The following is a 17467-nucleotide window of genomic DNA, read 5'->3' on the forward strand; positions in this document are numbered from 1 at the left end:
CATAAGGAAATTAAAGAAATAGGTATAGAAGAGCTCCCTAAGAGTACAATTCTTTTAATTCTAGGTTGTAATCTTACATCATGTATTCCATACCAATAGAGAAAGGAAAAAGAAACACTTTGTGTAAAGGGAAAAGGACAAGGATTAGACAAGGGTTTCTGATTTTTTTTTTCAATTGGGACAATAGGGATGACAGAGAGAAAATGTTGAGAGAGATGAAAGAGAAATGGTTGAGAAGAATGAGGGAGGAGAGTAAGGGTTTCGGGTTTATTTTTTTTTAGTTTTGGGAATGAAAATTATTTAAATATCCTTGACAAAACTTAGAATACATAATAAATGAGGGTATTTTTGTCTACTATAATCCGGTACACATTGTTAAAACGTACCAACTGAAAAACAGGCGTACACGTGTTAACAAACCCCATATATATATATATGGAGTTTGCTAACTTGTGTACGCCTATTTTTCAGTTGGTACATTTTAGTAATGTGTACCGAGTTTCAGTAGACAAAAATACTCCTATATATCATGAATTCTAAGTTTTAAGGTTAAGGGTATTTTAATAATTTTCATTTTCAAAATTAAAAAAAAAAGAAACCCCCAACCCTTACCCATCTCTCTCATTCCTCTCAACCATCTCTCTTCCATCTCTTTCACTCCAACCTTTTCTCTGTCATCCCTACTCTAGCTCCAATTGAAAAAAATCAGAAACACTTGCCTTATTTTAATAATTTTCATTCTCAAAACTAAAAAAAGAAAACCTCAAACCCTTACTCATCTTCTTCATTCCTCTCAACCCTTTCTCCTTCATCTCTCTCACTCAAACATTTTCTCTGTCATCTCTGCACTAGCCCCAACTAAAAAAACATTCATTATTAAACGATTTACTTTTGTAAAGAGTTGAGTCATATTCACCTTTCAAAAAAAGTTCATTCAAAATCTCTTTAATTTCATCATCTTCACTATATATATTACAACCGACGGGCACAACTTGCACCAAGACTTATGAGCATCCTTCCTTTACATTCCTTTACATTCTGAGACTACTACGTAACATTGATATGTGGCCATTTAATTTTTTTGGTAGAAATTCATTAACTTGTTTTCCTTNACTAAAGAAAAAAACAAATCAAAATATAATAAAATTCTGAATTATAAAATCAAACAATAAAAATTCTAAATCTTAAAATTTTATTTATAATTATATAAAGAAAAAATTAGGCGTTTTAATTTTTTTATTCATGTAAGTATTTTTTTTCTCTAACCACTTTATTTGATAATGAGTGTTTTTTTAGTTAAAGCTAGTGCAGAGATGATAGAAGAAATATGTTGAGTGAGAGAGATGAAGGAGAAAGGGTTGAGAGGAATGAAGGAGGTGAGTAAGGGTTTGGGGTTTTTTTTTTTTTTAATTTTGAGAATGAAAATTATTAAAATAAGACAAATATTTTTGATTTTTTTCAATTAGGACTAGAGTAGGATGACAAAGAAAATGTTGGGGTGAAAGAGATGAAAGAGAAAGGTTGAGAGGAATGAGAGAGGTGAATAAGGGATTTGGGGTTTCTTTTTTTATTTTTTTAATTTTATACCCTTAACCTTAAAACTTAGAATTCATGATATAAGAGTATTTTTGTCTACTGAAACCCGGTACACATTACTAAAATGTACCAACTGAAAAACAGACATACAGAAGTTAGCAAACCCCCATATATATATATATATATATATATATATATATATATATATATATATATATATATATATATATATATATATATATATATATATATATATATATATATATATATATATCTTTCTCATGGACTACTTTTGTTTATTTTAAGCATCTCGAGAGGTAATATTGGTAAATAAAAATTGACTAAAATTAATTAGTAAAGAAAAATCAATTCACTGAAAGAATTAAATATAATAATTTTAACTGAATATTTTAGCTTAAAAAATATGTATATTATTTTGATAAAGTAATATATATTTCAGCAGTTATTTTGATGTAATATATTATAAATCGAAGAATTTCTTTTAAAAACTCCTTATTTAAATAGATTTCAAATATATTATTTTCTTAATTAATCTAACTAAAAGGAAAAGTCAACAAAGTACTCTTTAATGAGATTTTGTAATATGTATTATTTTTCCTTTGTTTGAATATATCAACACTCTTAAGTGAATTAAGATTCACCAAAAACAATGAAACAGGTAACGAAGAACAATGTGATACTGGTGTTTTAACTACTTTGCAAAGTAAATTAGATGAGTTGAGGTCCGATCTAACACGTGAAGAAAAGGACATTCAGGGACAATTACAATTGCTGGAGTCACATGGCAAGAGGTGCAAGAGAAAGGTTGACCTTTGGTTGAATGAAATACAAAACATGAAACAAAGAGCTATTGATATGAAAAACTCACTGAATCAGTTTCGGTGCTCTGACTTTTATGTACCACAAGGAGAAATGTATTCGGCTGAAGAATCGCAAAAGAAAATACAACATTTGACTGAAGAAATTCAAAAGCATAAGAAATTGAAGCCTCTGGTGTTGTCTAATGAATATTTTGGTAGGAAATTTGAGAAAAATGTTGAGACGTTGTGGAAGCTTATGAGAGATGATCGAGTTTTCATCATTGGCATATATGGAATGGGGGGAGTGGGAAAAACATTCCTAGCAAAGTACATGCAGAGTGAGATAAAAAGGACCAAAACTTTCGAGAATGTCTTATGGTTCACTGTTCCTTATTCTTTTTCCATTTTCAGTTTGCAAGAGGACATTGCAAAAATAATAAAGGTAAGGTTTCACACCTACGATGAGACCGAAAGAGCAATGATTTTGACCAAAGAGTTAGAAAAAAGAGGAAACATAATACTTATTTTGGATGATGTATGGAGATATGTTGACTTAGAAATGGTAGGAATTTCTCTCAGAATAAATGGTATTAAATTGATCATCACAAGTCGGTTGAGAGATATCTTCCAACAGATGGATTGTCTATCCATTAATATAATAGAAGTGAGCCCTTTCTATTATTATCATCATTATAATTCCTGTGATATTTATTATCGTAATGATTATGATGATGATTCTGATGAGGATGACGATAAATATGACGAAGCTTTGAAGTTATTTTTGCTGAAACTTGGATCCTATGGGACACCCTTAACACTTTCCCCTGAAGTGCGGGATATTGTAAGATATGTTGTAAAGGAGTGTGATGGTTTACCCCTTGGAATCAGTGTGATGGCTCAAACCATGAAAGGGAAAACTGATATCCATTGGTGGAGACGTGTGCAAAATAAATTTGACAAATTGAAAATGGGAGTAGAGATGCAGGATAAAGTTTTCACTGTATTAAGAAGGAGCTATTTTAATTTAAAAGAAAAGGACTGGCAAAAGTGTTTCTTGTATATTGCATTGCTACCTAATTTTATGCGTAGAAACTGTTTGATTAAGAAGCTTGTTGATACAGGACAATTAGAGGGAAACGGGAGTTTGGAAGAAATATTTGACGAGGCAAATGTCTTAGTCGATAAGCTCGTAAACGATTCTTTATTGGAGGCGAACAAGGAGAAGGAAATAAAGCATCTTTCATCATATAAAAATGATTTGGTATTGTCAATGCATGGTTTAGTGAGGAAAATGGCGTTGAATATCTTGAAGCAGAGTGTCAATAACATGATGATAAAATGTAATGGAAATATGACAAAAATACCTTACACTGAGAAATGGGCAACTGATTTGGAAGTAGTTTCTCTTGCTCATAACAATATACAAGTAATTCCAGAGGGAACATCTCCAAATTGTCCACGCCTCTCGACCTTGCTTTTATTTGAAAATTCCATTTACCATATTCCAGAGTGTTTCTTCGCTCACATGGAGGCTCTAAAGACACTTGATTTATCAAAAAATAAATCCTTAACATGTTTGCCTCATTCGCTATCTAATTTGACGTCTCTCACTTCCTTAATGCTCCATGAATGTTCAGAATTAAATTATATACCTCCACTGGGAGAGCTACATTCATTGTTAAGGTTACAGATTTCAAGTTGCTCCATCAAAGCACCGCCGCAAGGTTTAGAAAATCTAATAAACTTGAAATGGCTAGATCTGTCCATGAATAAGAATTTGAAGTTAGTACCAGGAAGTTTTCTCCCTAGTTTGACGAAAATTCATTACCTTGATCTTTTGGGTTGTGCAGGAGGCATAGAAGTAGAAGATGTAAAGGGAATGACTATGCTGGAATGTTTTGCGGGAACCTTTGTCGTTCAAGATAATTACAAGGATAATTTCAGCCGTTATGTGCGAGAAATCTTAGACAGTACTAATGGACCTCAAACTTATTTCATTAATCTAGACAATAAGCGTAATATGTCTACTTTAATTGAATATCCTTTTTCCAGATTTAAGGATAGAACTATGAGTTTTAGTGATTGCAAAGAATTGATACATTTTCTCCCAAGAGATCTTCTGAAATTAGAATTGAAGTACAATGATCATTGGATATGCTTATGCTATGGTCTGTCATCATATGATAATTCTCTTCTGGAGGAAATTCGCATTTATGATTGGAAAAAACTCAAGAGCTTGTTTTGTTCATCTTGTTACTTATGCACCGATATCAAAAACCTTCAATCTTTGAACCTTAATTGTTTAGAGAGTTTAACTGTCATTTGCAAGAAATTGCCTGAGAATGACATGTTCTCTAGTCTCAAAACCTTGTGTGTCCACAAATGTCATCAAATGAAGATTTTGCTGACATCAAAATTAGTGCGACAACTTCAAAATCTAGAGTCTATAACCGTGTCACACTGCAATTCAATTGAACAAATATTTGGAGTGGCTTATGATAAAGACAAAGATGAAGAAGATGAAAATGAAGATTATGAAGATGAAGAAGATGAAAATGAAGATTATGAAGATGAAGATGATGAAGGTGATAGTAACATAATTATACTTCGTAAGTTGACGTGGTTGAGCATCACATATTTACCGCAACTAAAGACCGTGTATAAGGGAATTTTAATTTGTACATCTGGATTTAAATCATCCATAGAAAATTGTCCCCAATTATGTAAACCCAGAATAGAATATGAGGCTTCATGATTGTCCCAAATTCAAATTATGTGAACCCAAAATATGATTGTGAAATTGTTTTACGCATTTTTTTCTTTTATTCAATACTGTATGCTTTCATAAACTAATTGAAGGGACACGTTTTTCCAAATCATTTTCTTTTCAGAAGTTTCATTCAAATAGAAAAATGGCAAGTGCAACATGTTTTCCTTTTCTTCTGTTATGTGTGGTGGTGAGATCTTTGTCATCAAGATTGTATCAAAGAAACATTTCCAAAAAGTTAGGAAACAAAACCAGACACCAAGCTCCAGAAATTCATTTGATATAAAATGAAGATCACAGCCAAACAAGGAAGGATGCAGCAAAGAACAAAAGATCGGGACAGTTCAAAACAGATTCCAAACATTACATAATTTCTTTATTTTTTTTTAATATAGTATCATTTTATTAAAACTGCCACTAAATAATTTTATTAAAATTTCCCGTAAAAAATTGACACTAAAAATTAAGTTTCTGGTAGTGACCTGTAGCATTTGCCAACGGAATAACAAACTATTAAAAATAAGTTGAGAAATAGTAATCAGGAATTTCGACGAAATTGTTTCTCTCTAGACCCAGTCTAACCCTTGAACAGCCTACATAGTAAAACCATTTACAGTCAATTCAATACCTAACTTATGCATTTTTTTTCTCTTCGTTTCTCAAATCACTCCTCAATTTTAGAAACTAAATTTGATACTTTAAAGGAGAGTACTTTGCTGCATTCAGCCATCGACCACATGGAAGAAGGATTTTATTCGGTAATTCATTTTTTCTTTCTGATTTTCTAATGAAAATTATTGCATCATCATGTGCTGTCTATGGTTTCTTACCTCTTTCAATGAAATTTCACTCTTTAGAACGCAGAAGAAACGATTCATGTGCAGGACTGAAATTCAAAGAAGGTTTTCGAGAATCAAAGTACATATTTATGGAAAGAAAAGGCATTCGAATGTGCTCCACTCTTTCTAACGATATCAAATATTCCCATCATTCCCACCAACATATCATTGTCACGCAAGGTACAACTATTTTTTATTTCTCACATTTTCTTTTATGTATCTAAATGCTCAATTTATTAATTCCTTACAAGGTTATTAATGTTTTTACTTAATTAAAGGAATCAACTATAAGATCAAGCAGTCTAAATCTTCCACGTATATAAAAAATCTCAATAAACCGGGGCCCTATAAATTTTTAGTGGCGCACTATACAGTGATATTTTTTGTGAATAGTTTTATATTACTATTTTACATATCACTATTAAATAATTTATTAGTACAAATTAAAAATAGAATATGTTTATATAAAAGCGTTTAATATAATTTAGACTTTTCTAAATGATAACCATTACATCTTTAAAAATAAACAAGTTATAATTAAGAAAATAAAAACAATTGAGTTTTTATTTTATAAATATATAATTTTCTTAAATATCTTCCGTATGTATGAATAAACGTGGATTTTAAAACATAGATATTTTTTAAATAAGTCTTTCGTAGGCAACTTTAATACATAGATATCTTTTTAAAACATAGATCTTTTAGTGTATTCGATCCAAAACATTTGTCATCCTAATTGTATACATATAATATATCATTTTATATTTTTAATCATGTGTGGAAAGTAGAAATAGCAAAACAAAATCTAAGAACATGGATATCTGTGAGTAGTTATTATCCGCAGATATTTATTATCCATAGATAACGAGAAGCGGGTATTTTAATATCCGTTTCTAAAAGAGTCAAGTACGAGTAGTATACTATCTGACCTGCGAGTACCCATCGCAAAAAATAAAATAAAAAATTAATTTATATATATTTTAATTAAATTTAATTAAAAATAAAATAAAATTATATTTTATTAGATTAAATTTAATTAAAATTAATATTTAATTTAATTTATATTTAATTTAATTTATATTATATATATATATATATATATATATATATATATATTTGTAATTTTATTTAAATTTTATTTTAAAATATATAAAATATTTTTTTTATTTATTTTTTACAGGTATCCTCGAGTTTTAAAATACTCGCGCGTATTTTTTAAACGAGCATCCGGTGGGTAGCGGGTCGTGTGACGAGTATATTTTTATCCGGCTGATTGGGTTGCGGGTAGACATTATTCGTGCTCGACTCGGTCTGTTGTCATCCCTGGTGGAAAGGGATGGAGGAAATGGTAACAAGGTTGGTGGTTCAATTAACGATAAAAAAAACTATAGGATCAATATTATTAGAAAGTATGCAATTATGATATAATTTTCTTTAGTGGTGATAAAGGAGACCAACTCGGCCCATTTGAGCTCCAAACTCACCTTGGTCCCCCGAAAATAGGTCAAGTATGGACCAATTAAGACTAGGTGGCTTCGCTGTTAGGTTGTTTTTTAGCTTCATCGAGTTGTTTTTGAGCTCGATCGAATTGTTTTTGAACTCGATTGAGTTCTTTTTTAGCTCGATCAAGTTTTTTTTTTTAACTCAACCGAGCGGTTCCTGAGCTTGGTAGTGAAGTTTTAGAATTTGATAGTGATATTTTAGAACTCAATCGAGATGTTTCAAAACTCGATCAAACTATATCAAAGTTCGGTTGAGCTATTTTAGAGCTCAACCTTGTTGGTATCGTAGGGGGTAATTTTCAAAGAGTATTGCGCAGCGGATTTAAAACTCAGAGAGCGTAAAGCGTAATAGGTCACAATTAAAATGATTTTAGCTCTTTTTAGCAAAAATAATTTTCTTTTAGAAAATTTACCAAGCAGATAACGTGCGTTAAATAAAATGAGTGTAGGGAATAAAAAAATCACACAAGTATTTTTATACTGGTTCGATTCAACAGAATCTACGTCCAGTCGTTAATCACTANAAAGAGTGATTAACAGTTCCACTAAAAAACAGTTTTACAGATTACAAGATAAAGAACAAAATTATAGAACGAAAAGAACCACTCTACCAACTTGAAGAGAACCGCTCCGGCAATCGACCAACGATTCGCGAGCTTTTCCTTTCACAAGACCAGGCAGAGCACACTCTACCAACTCGAAGAGAACCGCTCCGGCAATCGACCAACGATTCGCGAGCTTTTCCTTTCACAAGACCAGGCAGAGCACACTCTACCAACTCGAAGAGAACCGCTCCGGCAATCGACCAACGATTCGCGAGCTTCTCCTTTCACGAGACCAGGCAGAGCACCTTGCTAACTCGAAGAGAGTCTGCTCCGACTATCGACACACGATATGCGAGCCTCTCCTTTCACGAGACCAAGCAAGGGAACCTTGAACAAAGCTTCTGAGAACTTTCCTCTGACAAACAGTGTTCTACTAAGCTTCTCAGTTCAAGAACGTTACCTCTGAACTTCACAAAAACCCAATATATAGGCAGCTGCTCTGAATATCAAAGGTCAAGTCCCAACTGCCACAAATAATCGATTATTGTAAGTGATAATCGATTATTCAAGTCCGTTACAGGTTTTTCAAAAAGTGATAATCGATTATATGAAGTGATAATCGATTATTCCTGTATAACTTGTGATAATCGATTATTGCTCCTTGATAATCGATTATTGCAGGTAAAAATGTAAGTGATAATCGATTATAGCTTGTCCATAATCGATTATTCCAATTAAAAATACAAAGTTTAAGATTTTCCTACTACATCCAAACTCTACAAGTTGCTTTTTAAATAAATCAAATGTTCTCTTTAAATAATACTTCTTGCAGCATCATCAAAACAATTCTTCAAGTTTTACCAATGCTCCTTATTGGTAACAAACCTGACTCTTTAAGAACTTGGTCAGCATGTTAGGTTGGTTTGTCTTACTATTGAACTGTCAGGTTAAAGAGTTTGGCCCAACTTTTTTTTCTTTTGTCAGACTAAAGTGATTTGTCATCCCTAATCTTCTTATATAAAAAAATAACAAAAATACACACTCAAGTTTAGATATCTCACATACACACACACACACACACACACACACACACACACACACACATATATATATATATATATATATATATATATATATATATATATATATATATATACCATGAAAAAGTTTTGAGATCAACAATATTAAGAGGAATGTAACTTTGTTATAGACTTATTGTGTTTATTTTCTTTAGAGTTGTCAAAATGGGTCACAACCCGCGAACCAATCAGGCTCACCACGAGTTCGGGTTGGGTTGGGTTTGAAAAAATTGTATTTTTTTATGCGGGTCAGGTTTCAATCCGGCTCATTTAAACCCGGCTCATTTAAACCCGGCTCATGCAGGTTGAACTCGTGGTGGGCTGGGTTGACTCATCAATCCACCTACCTAATTTTATTTTATTAAAACTTAATTTTAATTTTATAAAAAAATATTTATTATTATTTTCTTTGCTTGAAATAATTATTTAAGTTCCCTATTTTTAAAATTAATTAATAACCCATGTTAAGAGTGAAATTTGAAGTGAAATTTGTTTTGATTTAAATTATAGAAAGTATAATTTTTTTTAAAAAAAATTATATTTAAGTGAGCTAGTGATCCAACCTATTTATCCACCAACCTGTGGTAGGTCGGGCCGAGTTTGAATTTTTCTGGCTTGTTAATAAATGAGTCGGGTTGAGTTGGCTCACTAACTGACAACCCGTGGTGGACCAGACTGGGTCGAACCAGGTTACCCATTTTGACAACTCTAATTTTCTTTATCATCTTCTTGTGACGTAGAATTTTATAAATGAAAATCAACATATGACTAAAATTGATTAGACGGAAATAAAAAATAAAAATAAAAGTCTACTAACCAAAACCACAAGCATAAAATTTAGAAAGTTTAATTAAATATTTTAGCTTAGAATATATATATATATATATATATATATATATATATATATATATATATATTATTTTAATAAAGTAATATATATTTCAAGAATTATTTTGACATAATGTATTATATATCGATTAAAAAAATAATTATCCTTTAAAAACTCTTTATTTAAAAATACTTAAAGACCCATATCATATCACTTTTAATATATTATTTTTGTATTTATTATTTATTAAAAATAATTTTCGACAAACATTTAGAGTTTGTACTTAAAAGATGTATTTTGTATTTCTTTTTCCTTTATTTAAATATATAAGCACTCTTAAATGAACTAACATTTATCAAAACAATGAACTAGGTAATGAAGCAGAGTCAGGTAATACTGCCATTACTCTGCAAAGAAATTTAGATGAGTTTATATCCAACTTAAAGAGGGAAGAAGATGACCTTAAACAACAATTACAATATCTGAAGTCACGAGGCAAGAAGCACAAGCGAGTTGTTGATGAATGGTTTGACAAACTACAAAATATGAAACAAAGAGCAATGGATATGAAAAACTCACTGAATGAGTCTGGTTGGCCTAATTTCAATGTGCAAGGAGAAATAAGAGATCTGATTAAAGAAATGAAAAATCATAAGAAATGCAAGCCTATGGTGCTTTCAAATGAATTTGTTGGTAAGAAATTCGAAAGGAATGTGAAGAAGATGTGGAAGTTTTTGCAAGATGATCGAGTTTTCATTATTGGTATATATGGAAAAGGAGGGGTCGGGAAAACATTTTTAGCAACTTATATCCAAAGTGAGATAAAAAGAAGCAAAGTTTTTGAAAATGTCTTATGGGTAACTCTTTCTCATGATTTCAATATTTTCAAATTGCAAGAGTACATTGCAAAACAAATAAAGGTAAACCTTTGCGAATATGATGATGAGAATAGTAGAGCAATAATTTTAGAATCAGAGTTGGGGAAAGGAAAAAACACAATAATTATTTTGGATAATATTTGGAAATATATCGATCTAGCAAAAGTGGGAATTCCTCTTGGAGTTGGAGTAAAGGGTATTAAAGTGGTCATGACAAGTCGCTTGAGACATGTGTGTCAAGAGATGCAGTGCTTATCAGATAATATGATAGAAGTGGGGGTTTTCTATGATGATGAATATGAAGAGGCTTGGGAGTTGTTTTTACTAGGACTTCAACACTTTGGGACACCTCCCAAACTTTCTCCTCAAGTGCGAGATATTGCAAGATGTGTTGTAAGTAAATGTGATGGTTTACCACTTGCAATACGTGTGATGGCTCGAACCATGAGAGGGAAAACTAGCATCCATGAGTGGAGATATGCCTTGAATAAATTTGACAAATGGGAAATGGGAGTGACGATGCGGGAAGAAGTGTTAACTGTACTAAGACGTAGTTATGATAATTTAGCAGGCATGAAAAAAAGGTTCTTGCACAGTGCATTGCTACCTAAATTTTTTGTTAAAGAAGATTTGATTATGATGATGGTTGACATGGGACTCTTAAATGGAGATAGGAGTTTGAAGGAAATATTTGACGAGGGAAATGACATAGTGAATGAACTCATAAACCATTCATTATTGTTGGAGCATGATTCAATTCTAAGAATGCAAGGTCTAGTGAAGAAAATGGCGTGGGATATCTTGAAGGAGAATAATGCTAACATGATGCTAAAATGCAATCAATATATGAGAAACATATATGAAATACTGGAATGGTCAACTGATTTGGAAACCGTTTCTCTTGCTAATAATAGTATAGAAGAAATTCCATATGGCACATCTCCTTATTGTCCACGCTTGTCCACCTTGCTTTTATTCGACAATTCAATTGGACATATTCCGGAGAGTTTTTTCACATACATGAATGCTTTAAAAACATTTGGTTTATCAGAAAAGCATAACTTAACATGTTTGCCTCGTTCTTTATCGAACGTGAGGTCTCTCACTTCTTTGATGCTCCATGAATGTTCAAAATTAAATGATATACCTCCATTAGGAGAGCTACGATCATTGTTGAGGTTGCAGATTTCAGGATGTTCCATCCAAGCATTACCGGAAGGTTTGAAAAATTTAATAAACTTGAAATGGCTAGATCTGTCCAATAATGTCAATTTGGAATTGGTACTAGGAAGTTTTCTCTCTAGTTTGACCAACATTCAATACCTGAATCTTTGGATTTGTTCAGGAGGTATAAAAGTAGAAGATGTAAAAAGGATGACTATGCTAGAATGTTTTGCAGGAACATTTGTCGATAAGGATAATCTAAATCGTTATGTGCGAGAAATCCTGGACAATGGTAATGGACCTCAAACTTATTTAATTCATTATCTAGATTGGAAGCAAAATGGACGTAAGATGCCTCTTTGGGGTCGTGAATATCGACTTTCCACTTTTATGTGTCGAACTATGTCCTTTAGAGATTGCAAGGAATTGTCACATGTCCTCCCAAGAGACCTTATGAAATTATTATTGGACTGCAATAACCATTGGGTATGCGTATGTGATGCTTTGTCATCAAATGATAGTTCTCCTTTGGAGGAAATTTGCATTCGTGATTGGACAAAATTGACAAGCTTGTTTTGTTCATCTTGTTCCTTGTGCACCCGTATCCGAAACTTTCAATCTTTAAAGCTTGATTATTTGGAAAGTTTAACCACCATTTTCAAGGAGTTGCCTTCGAGAGGTATGTTCTCTCATCTCAAAACCTTGTATGTTTACGAATGCCATAGAATAAAGATTTTGTTGCCATCAAGGTTAGTGCGGCACCTTCAAAATTTGGAATCTGTAACTATATCACATTGCAATTCAATGGAACAAATATTTGCACTGACTTATGATGATATTGATAAAAATGATGAAAATGATGGAGATGGAGATGGAGATGGAGATGAAGATGAAGACGAAGATGAAGATGAAGATAATGAAGATGAACATGATGATAATAACAAAATTAGACTTCCTAAGTTAATCTGTTTGAAAGTAATATGTTTACCACAACTAAAGACTCTCTACGAGGGGGTTTTAATTTGTAAATCTGGGTTAGAACCATTCATCTTTGATTGTCCCAAATTATGTGAGCCTAGAATAAAATAGATGGCTTCATGATTGTCCCAAATTATGTGAACTCGAAATATGCACTATGAATTTGTTTTTATGCATTTAAATAGAATAATTGAAGTGATATGTTTTTCCAAATCATTCTTCATTTCAGGAGTTCCATTTAAATAGGAAAATGATGATAAGTGTGAAAAATACTTGATTTTACACTTATGGATGAGATCAAAGTTGTAATTATTCATGCAATTCCTCATTGAAAAGTTGTAATTAGAGGTAGGAAAGTGTGTAGTAAATTGTATAGGAATTTATACATCAAAGTGGAATGCTATCAGACATTTCTCGCTAAGCTAACAATAATTCGCTTAGCTAATTAATGTTTTATTCGCTCAGCGCACCAGCACAACTCGTTGAGCGAATAAATCCAATTAAAGAATTGCAGTTGAATATTGGCTTAGTGCACGAGATCTGTGTGCTTAGCGAATTAGTTATTTTCTTTGGCTTTTAAAGTGGGAAATAGACAGAAAGATCGAACTCCTGACTGAAGTTCCGGACAAAGGGAAGAAACGAAAACATCTCAAGAACTTCAGGAGACTACTTCAAGGCATCAAGACACAATTTTTGCAAGGGATTGCTTCAAATGTGTACGTTCTATATGACTAGGAGTAATTAAATTTCTCTTTCGTTGGGATTGGATGTAATGAACTCACTCTGATGTAATTTTACTGTTCAATATATCGTTGTTTGTTCATATGCTCTTTCTTGAATTTATTATTATTGTATGAAAATACAATGTTATTTGAATGTCTCTGATTACTGTAAAGTAAATTTGAACATGGACTTAGATAGAGCACCTAAGTGATTTGGGATCTAGGGATAGACTCAATAAATTGGTCATTCTAAGCATCGAACTTAATGTAAATTGTATGTTAAATTGACTAAAAGATTAACAATTTGATATATTAATTTAGAACTAGTTTCTAAGGGATTAGGACTAGTATGCCTTGATGTGAATGTTTGAATAAAATAATGAAATATTGAACAGAGTTTTATATTCAAATGATTCATGAAACCCAATTCCAAGGAAGTTTCTTTTAAATAAAAATTCATGGCACACCAACTGTTTGATAAAATACCAAAAAGAGTTTCTTGTGTTGTTTTGTACATTTTGATGTCTAATTGAGTTATAAAAGGAAGAATTGTCATGTGTTGCACAAGTCCCTTTGGAGAATGATACTTTACTTATCCACTGTATTACTTGTAACGATTTGTTATACTTGCCAAAAAGTTATCAAATGACAACTACAAGATGTTTCCCTTTTCTTTTGTTATGTTTGGTGAGATTGTTGTCATCAAGGTTGTATCAAAAAAACATTTCCAAAAAGTTAGGAAACAAAATCAGACAAAATGCTCCAGAAATTCAGTTCATATAAAATGCAGTTTTAGATTATTTATACACCAAATAAAGAGAGACTTTTTCTTATTAAAAGCTGAATCTACAGCAGCAAAACATAGCAAAACATCAATAGAAAAAAAGTGAAAGATGAGATTTTAATGCCACTCTACACCAGTGCTGAATAAAAGGAAGTATACAGGTGAAAGAAAAGCACATTAAAAAAAGTTGTCTCAGTATGGTTTTGGAGGCCAAGAATAAGAAAAGGGTGTGGGGAAAGGTGTGAACGGAGGTAGATAGCATGCAAGAAGGAAGAGAGTTGTTATGAGAATGACACATTGGTTAAGGGTTGTATATCCTGTGTTCTTTAGATGGGGAAAAATACATCAATATTTTTCTGAATCTTAGCCTTTTGGGAAATTGTGAGGGTTGGATACCTCAATATTATATGAATCCTATTTGTTTAGAATTTAAGCTTCAAAGTGTTTGGTTTGGAAATAGTGAGGAACTCCCCTATTTGCTTCCAAGAGACCTTGAGGCATTGTTTTTAACTCACACTGTCATGGAATGTCCCTCCTTCTCTGCTGAAGATATAATAGAAATTACAAAAACTGAAGTATTTGTTATGTTTGTCAAATTCTTTTATGTAGTAATATCCAAAACCTCCAATCTTTTATTCGGTCGTTTAGATTATTATAGTATGTACAGGTACTTTTATTAAGTTATCATACACATAAAATATATCATGAAATTTATACAGTACAATTAATCTTTGTTTTTGGCCATTATAGACCGTAGCCTATTTTTCCTTTTCTCCTTGACGTAAGTTTGCTCCCTTTCCCCACACACAGTATGTTGTCTTCTTCCACCGTAGCACCCTTTGACACCTTTGCTTCATATCAAAGACTTTCTTTGTATAAACCAAACGGAACAAATCTTGCACAGGACTTTGAAGTGAAACTACGGAAAACATTAGGCATGAATTAAGGAAATTGGTCCCTCCTTCGTTAGATTGGTACTATTAAAATAAGGAGATATACAGGAATTTTATTTATGGAAATTTTTGAAATAAAGTTAATTTCAAGTTAGTAATAATTGATATAATTTTTTTAAGTTCATAACTTTTCAATTGTTCCATTTTACCACAATTGAAGATCGTGTCTAAAGGAATCTTAGTCAGTGAGTCTGAGATTTGAGATTCGTGATTGCCCCAATTTAGAGAGGTTCCCCAAAATACAACTCAAAATAGTCTAAAGTTATTTATTGTGCCACAACCCTTGACTACAAACTATATATAGATCAAAGTATATTTTCTGAAAGCACTTAGAATATTAATCATATTAAACTCATGTTGAAAAACTTACATCAAGAACACGTTCTTTTTCAACACCCAAGGCCTTTCTCAGATTCTCTTCCAGCTTCTCTGCCTTAGATAGAGCAATTAAATGAGCAGCTTTTTCTCCTTCTAGAGCAACCAAATGGAGCAGAGTCTGTTACTTTCCACTTACCTCTAAATAATTCTACTTGTCACCCCCACTAAGTGTAGTGAGCCACACCCTTTCCTCTCCTACTATTTTAAAGATTTCATTTAAAATGTTAATGACACATTTCAACATTTATATATATAATATTGCTCAGGATGCATCATATATTGCTTAGAATGCTCCTGTATGCAGTTATTGTCTCATCTAAAATTATTCATTACTACACGAAACTAATGTAGATCAACTGTCCAAAATGGTTAAAGCAAATATTCCACAGATTTAGCTAAAATGGACCACCAATGAGAACTTGTTAAGCAAATATTATCGTATAATTTTAATAATTGAATTTAAAATGTAATTGCACAAAGGAAATAGCTTCACGATTTAAAAGGCATTTATATTGAAGTTAACATATATTCACGTCATATTTGTACATGGAGCTATAACTGAACAAGGATCCCATAAAAATTGCTTCAGAGTTCAATAACTAAAGTGTACAAAAAATATAATTAAAGACACTTACATGCAACAGACTCAAATGGACCAGAAATTGAAAGAGAAACCATAACACAGTTGCAAGACTCCAAACGTATAATCCAACTCCAATGAGTCTAAATGGGTTTACGCTGCAAATTATTAGAATTATATAATGACTAAACATTTGTCTAAGCCAATGATAGCAATTATAAATCATACAAACAATAGTCAGTTTGCACAACAGAGATCAGAAATTTTCATTATAAGATGATTACGTCTGACACACTTAGGAAACCTTGAAAAATTATAGACAATATGCAGTCACTAATTTAAAAGGATAAAAAGTCAAACTAAAGGCACATTTTGAGCTTCATAAATGAAACACTTCTTTATTCAGAAACTCAGAACACTCTCTAAAGATCACAAACATCACTCACAGTATGTTGCTCTCTGCACACAACACATACCCTTATATCTTTTCTCTTCTTCTCGGTGACACAGATCCCTTTCTCTCTTATTTTTCTCCTTTCAAGCTACACACTTTGTATCTCACATATATGATTCTCGGTGATGTTCCCTCTCTTCTACATACACTTAGTACACAACACATACCCGTTTCTTTCTTCTCGGTGGTGGTATTCTCTACACATCTTGCTGTCCTTTTATAATCAAAGAAGAACTAAAATCCAAAGAAACATTGGTGTACTAGTGTGGCCAAAGTTCCGGAATTTTTGCAGAAAAGGGAAGACACTTTCCTTGCAAGGTACAAAACATGTCCAATTAATTAGTCTTTAACAACTTTCAAAAATCAACTTTAAAAATGATGGTTGGTATTTTTGTAAATATAAATTTAATTAAGACATTGAAATTTAGATTTTTTGGACGTCAATTGGTTATTAGACATCAGAAATTAAGAATTCTGACGTCATATTGGATAAATTTTACAAAAATCTTTTTTGCGAGGTTATAAGACATTGGAATATCCTAATTTCAAAGGTCAATTTATAATATCACTTTTTAAACATTATACATTAGTGAATTCATTAAAAATTTGGTCGGTAAGTTGAAAACTCATTAACTTTATCTTTGCGCGATACCTTCTT

The 17467-nt window shown here is 31.9% G+C and overlaps 2 protein-coding genes across 5 annotated transcripts in view; both read left to right on the forward strand.

Moving 5' to 3' along the window:
- Positions 1–5238, forward strand: part of LOC106759541 (probable disease resistance protein At4g27220) — a 7935-nt gene extending 2697 nt beyond the window's left edge. For 2 of the 4 annotated variants that reach the window (XM_014642754.2, XM_014642755.2), the window contains exon 4: positions 2216–5236. In XM_014642754.2, the coding sequence (XP_014498240.1) occupies positions 2216–5112 (2897 nt within the window). In that variant the 3' untranslated portion in view covers positions 5113–5236. Of the gene's footprint in view, positions 1–2215 lie in introns of all 4 variants that reach the window. The other 2 variants (XM_022780062.1, XM_022780063.1) reach the window with 2 other exon arrangements.
- A 1538-nt stretch (positions 5239–6776) lies between these two features.
- On the forward strand, positions 6777–13673 carry LOC106758492 (probable disease resistance protein At5g43730). The gene is made up of 3 exons (XM_014641412.2): positions 6777–6786; positions 10291–12639; positions 13531–13673. Exons 1-3 carry the CDS (start codon positions 6777–6779, stop codon positions 13671–13673), a joined length of 2502 nt encoding a protein of 833 aa, XP_014496898.2.
- Positions 13674–17467: the final 3794 nt, after the last annotated feature.

This window comes from Vigna radiata, chromosome 4 (assembly GCF_000741045.1).
Source record: "Vigna radiata var. radiata cultivar VC1973A chromosome 4, Vradiata_ver6, whole genome shotgun sequence".
Lineage (NCBI taxonomy): Eukaryota > Viridiplantae > Streptophyta > Magnoliopsida > Fabales > Fabaceae > Vigna > Vigna radiata.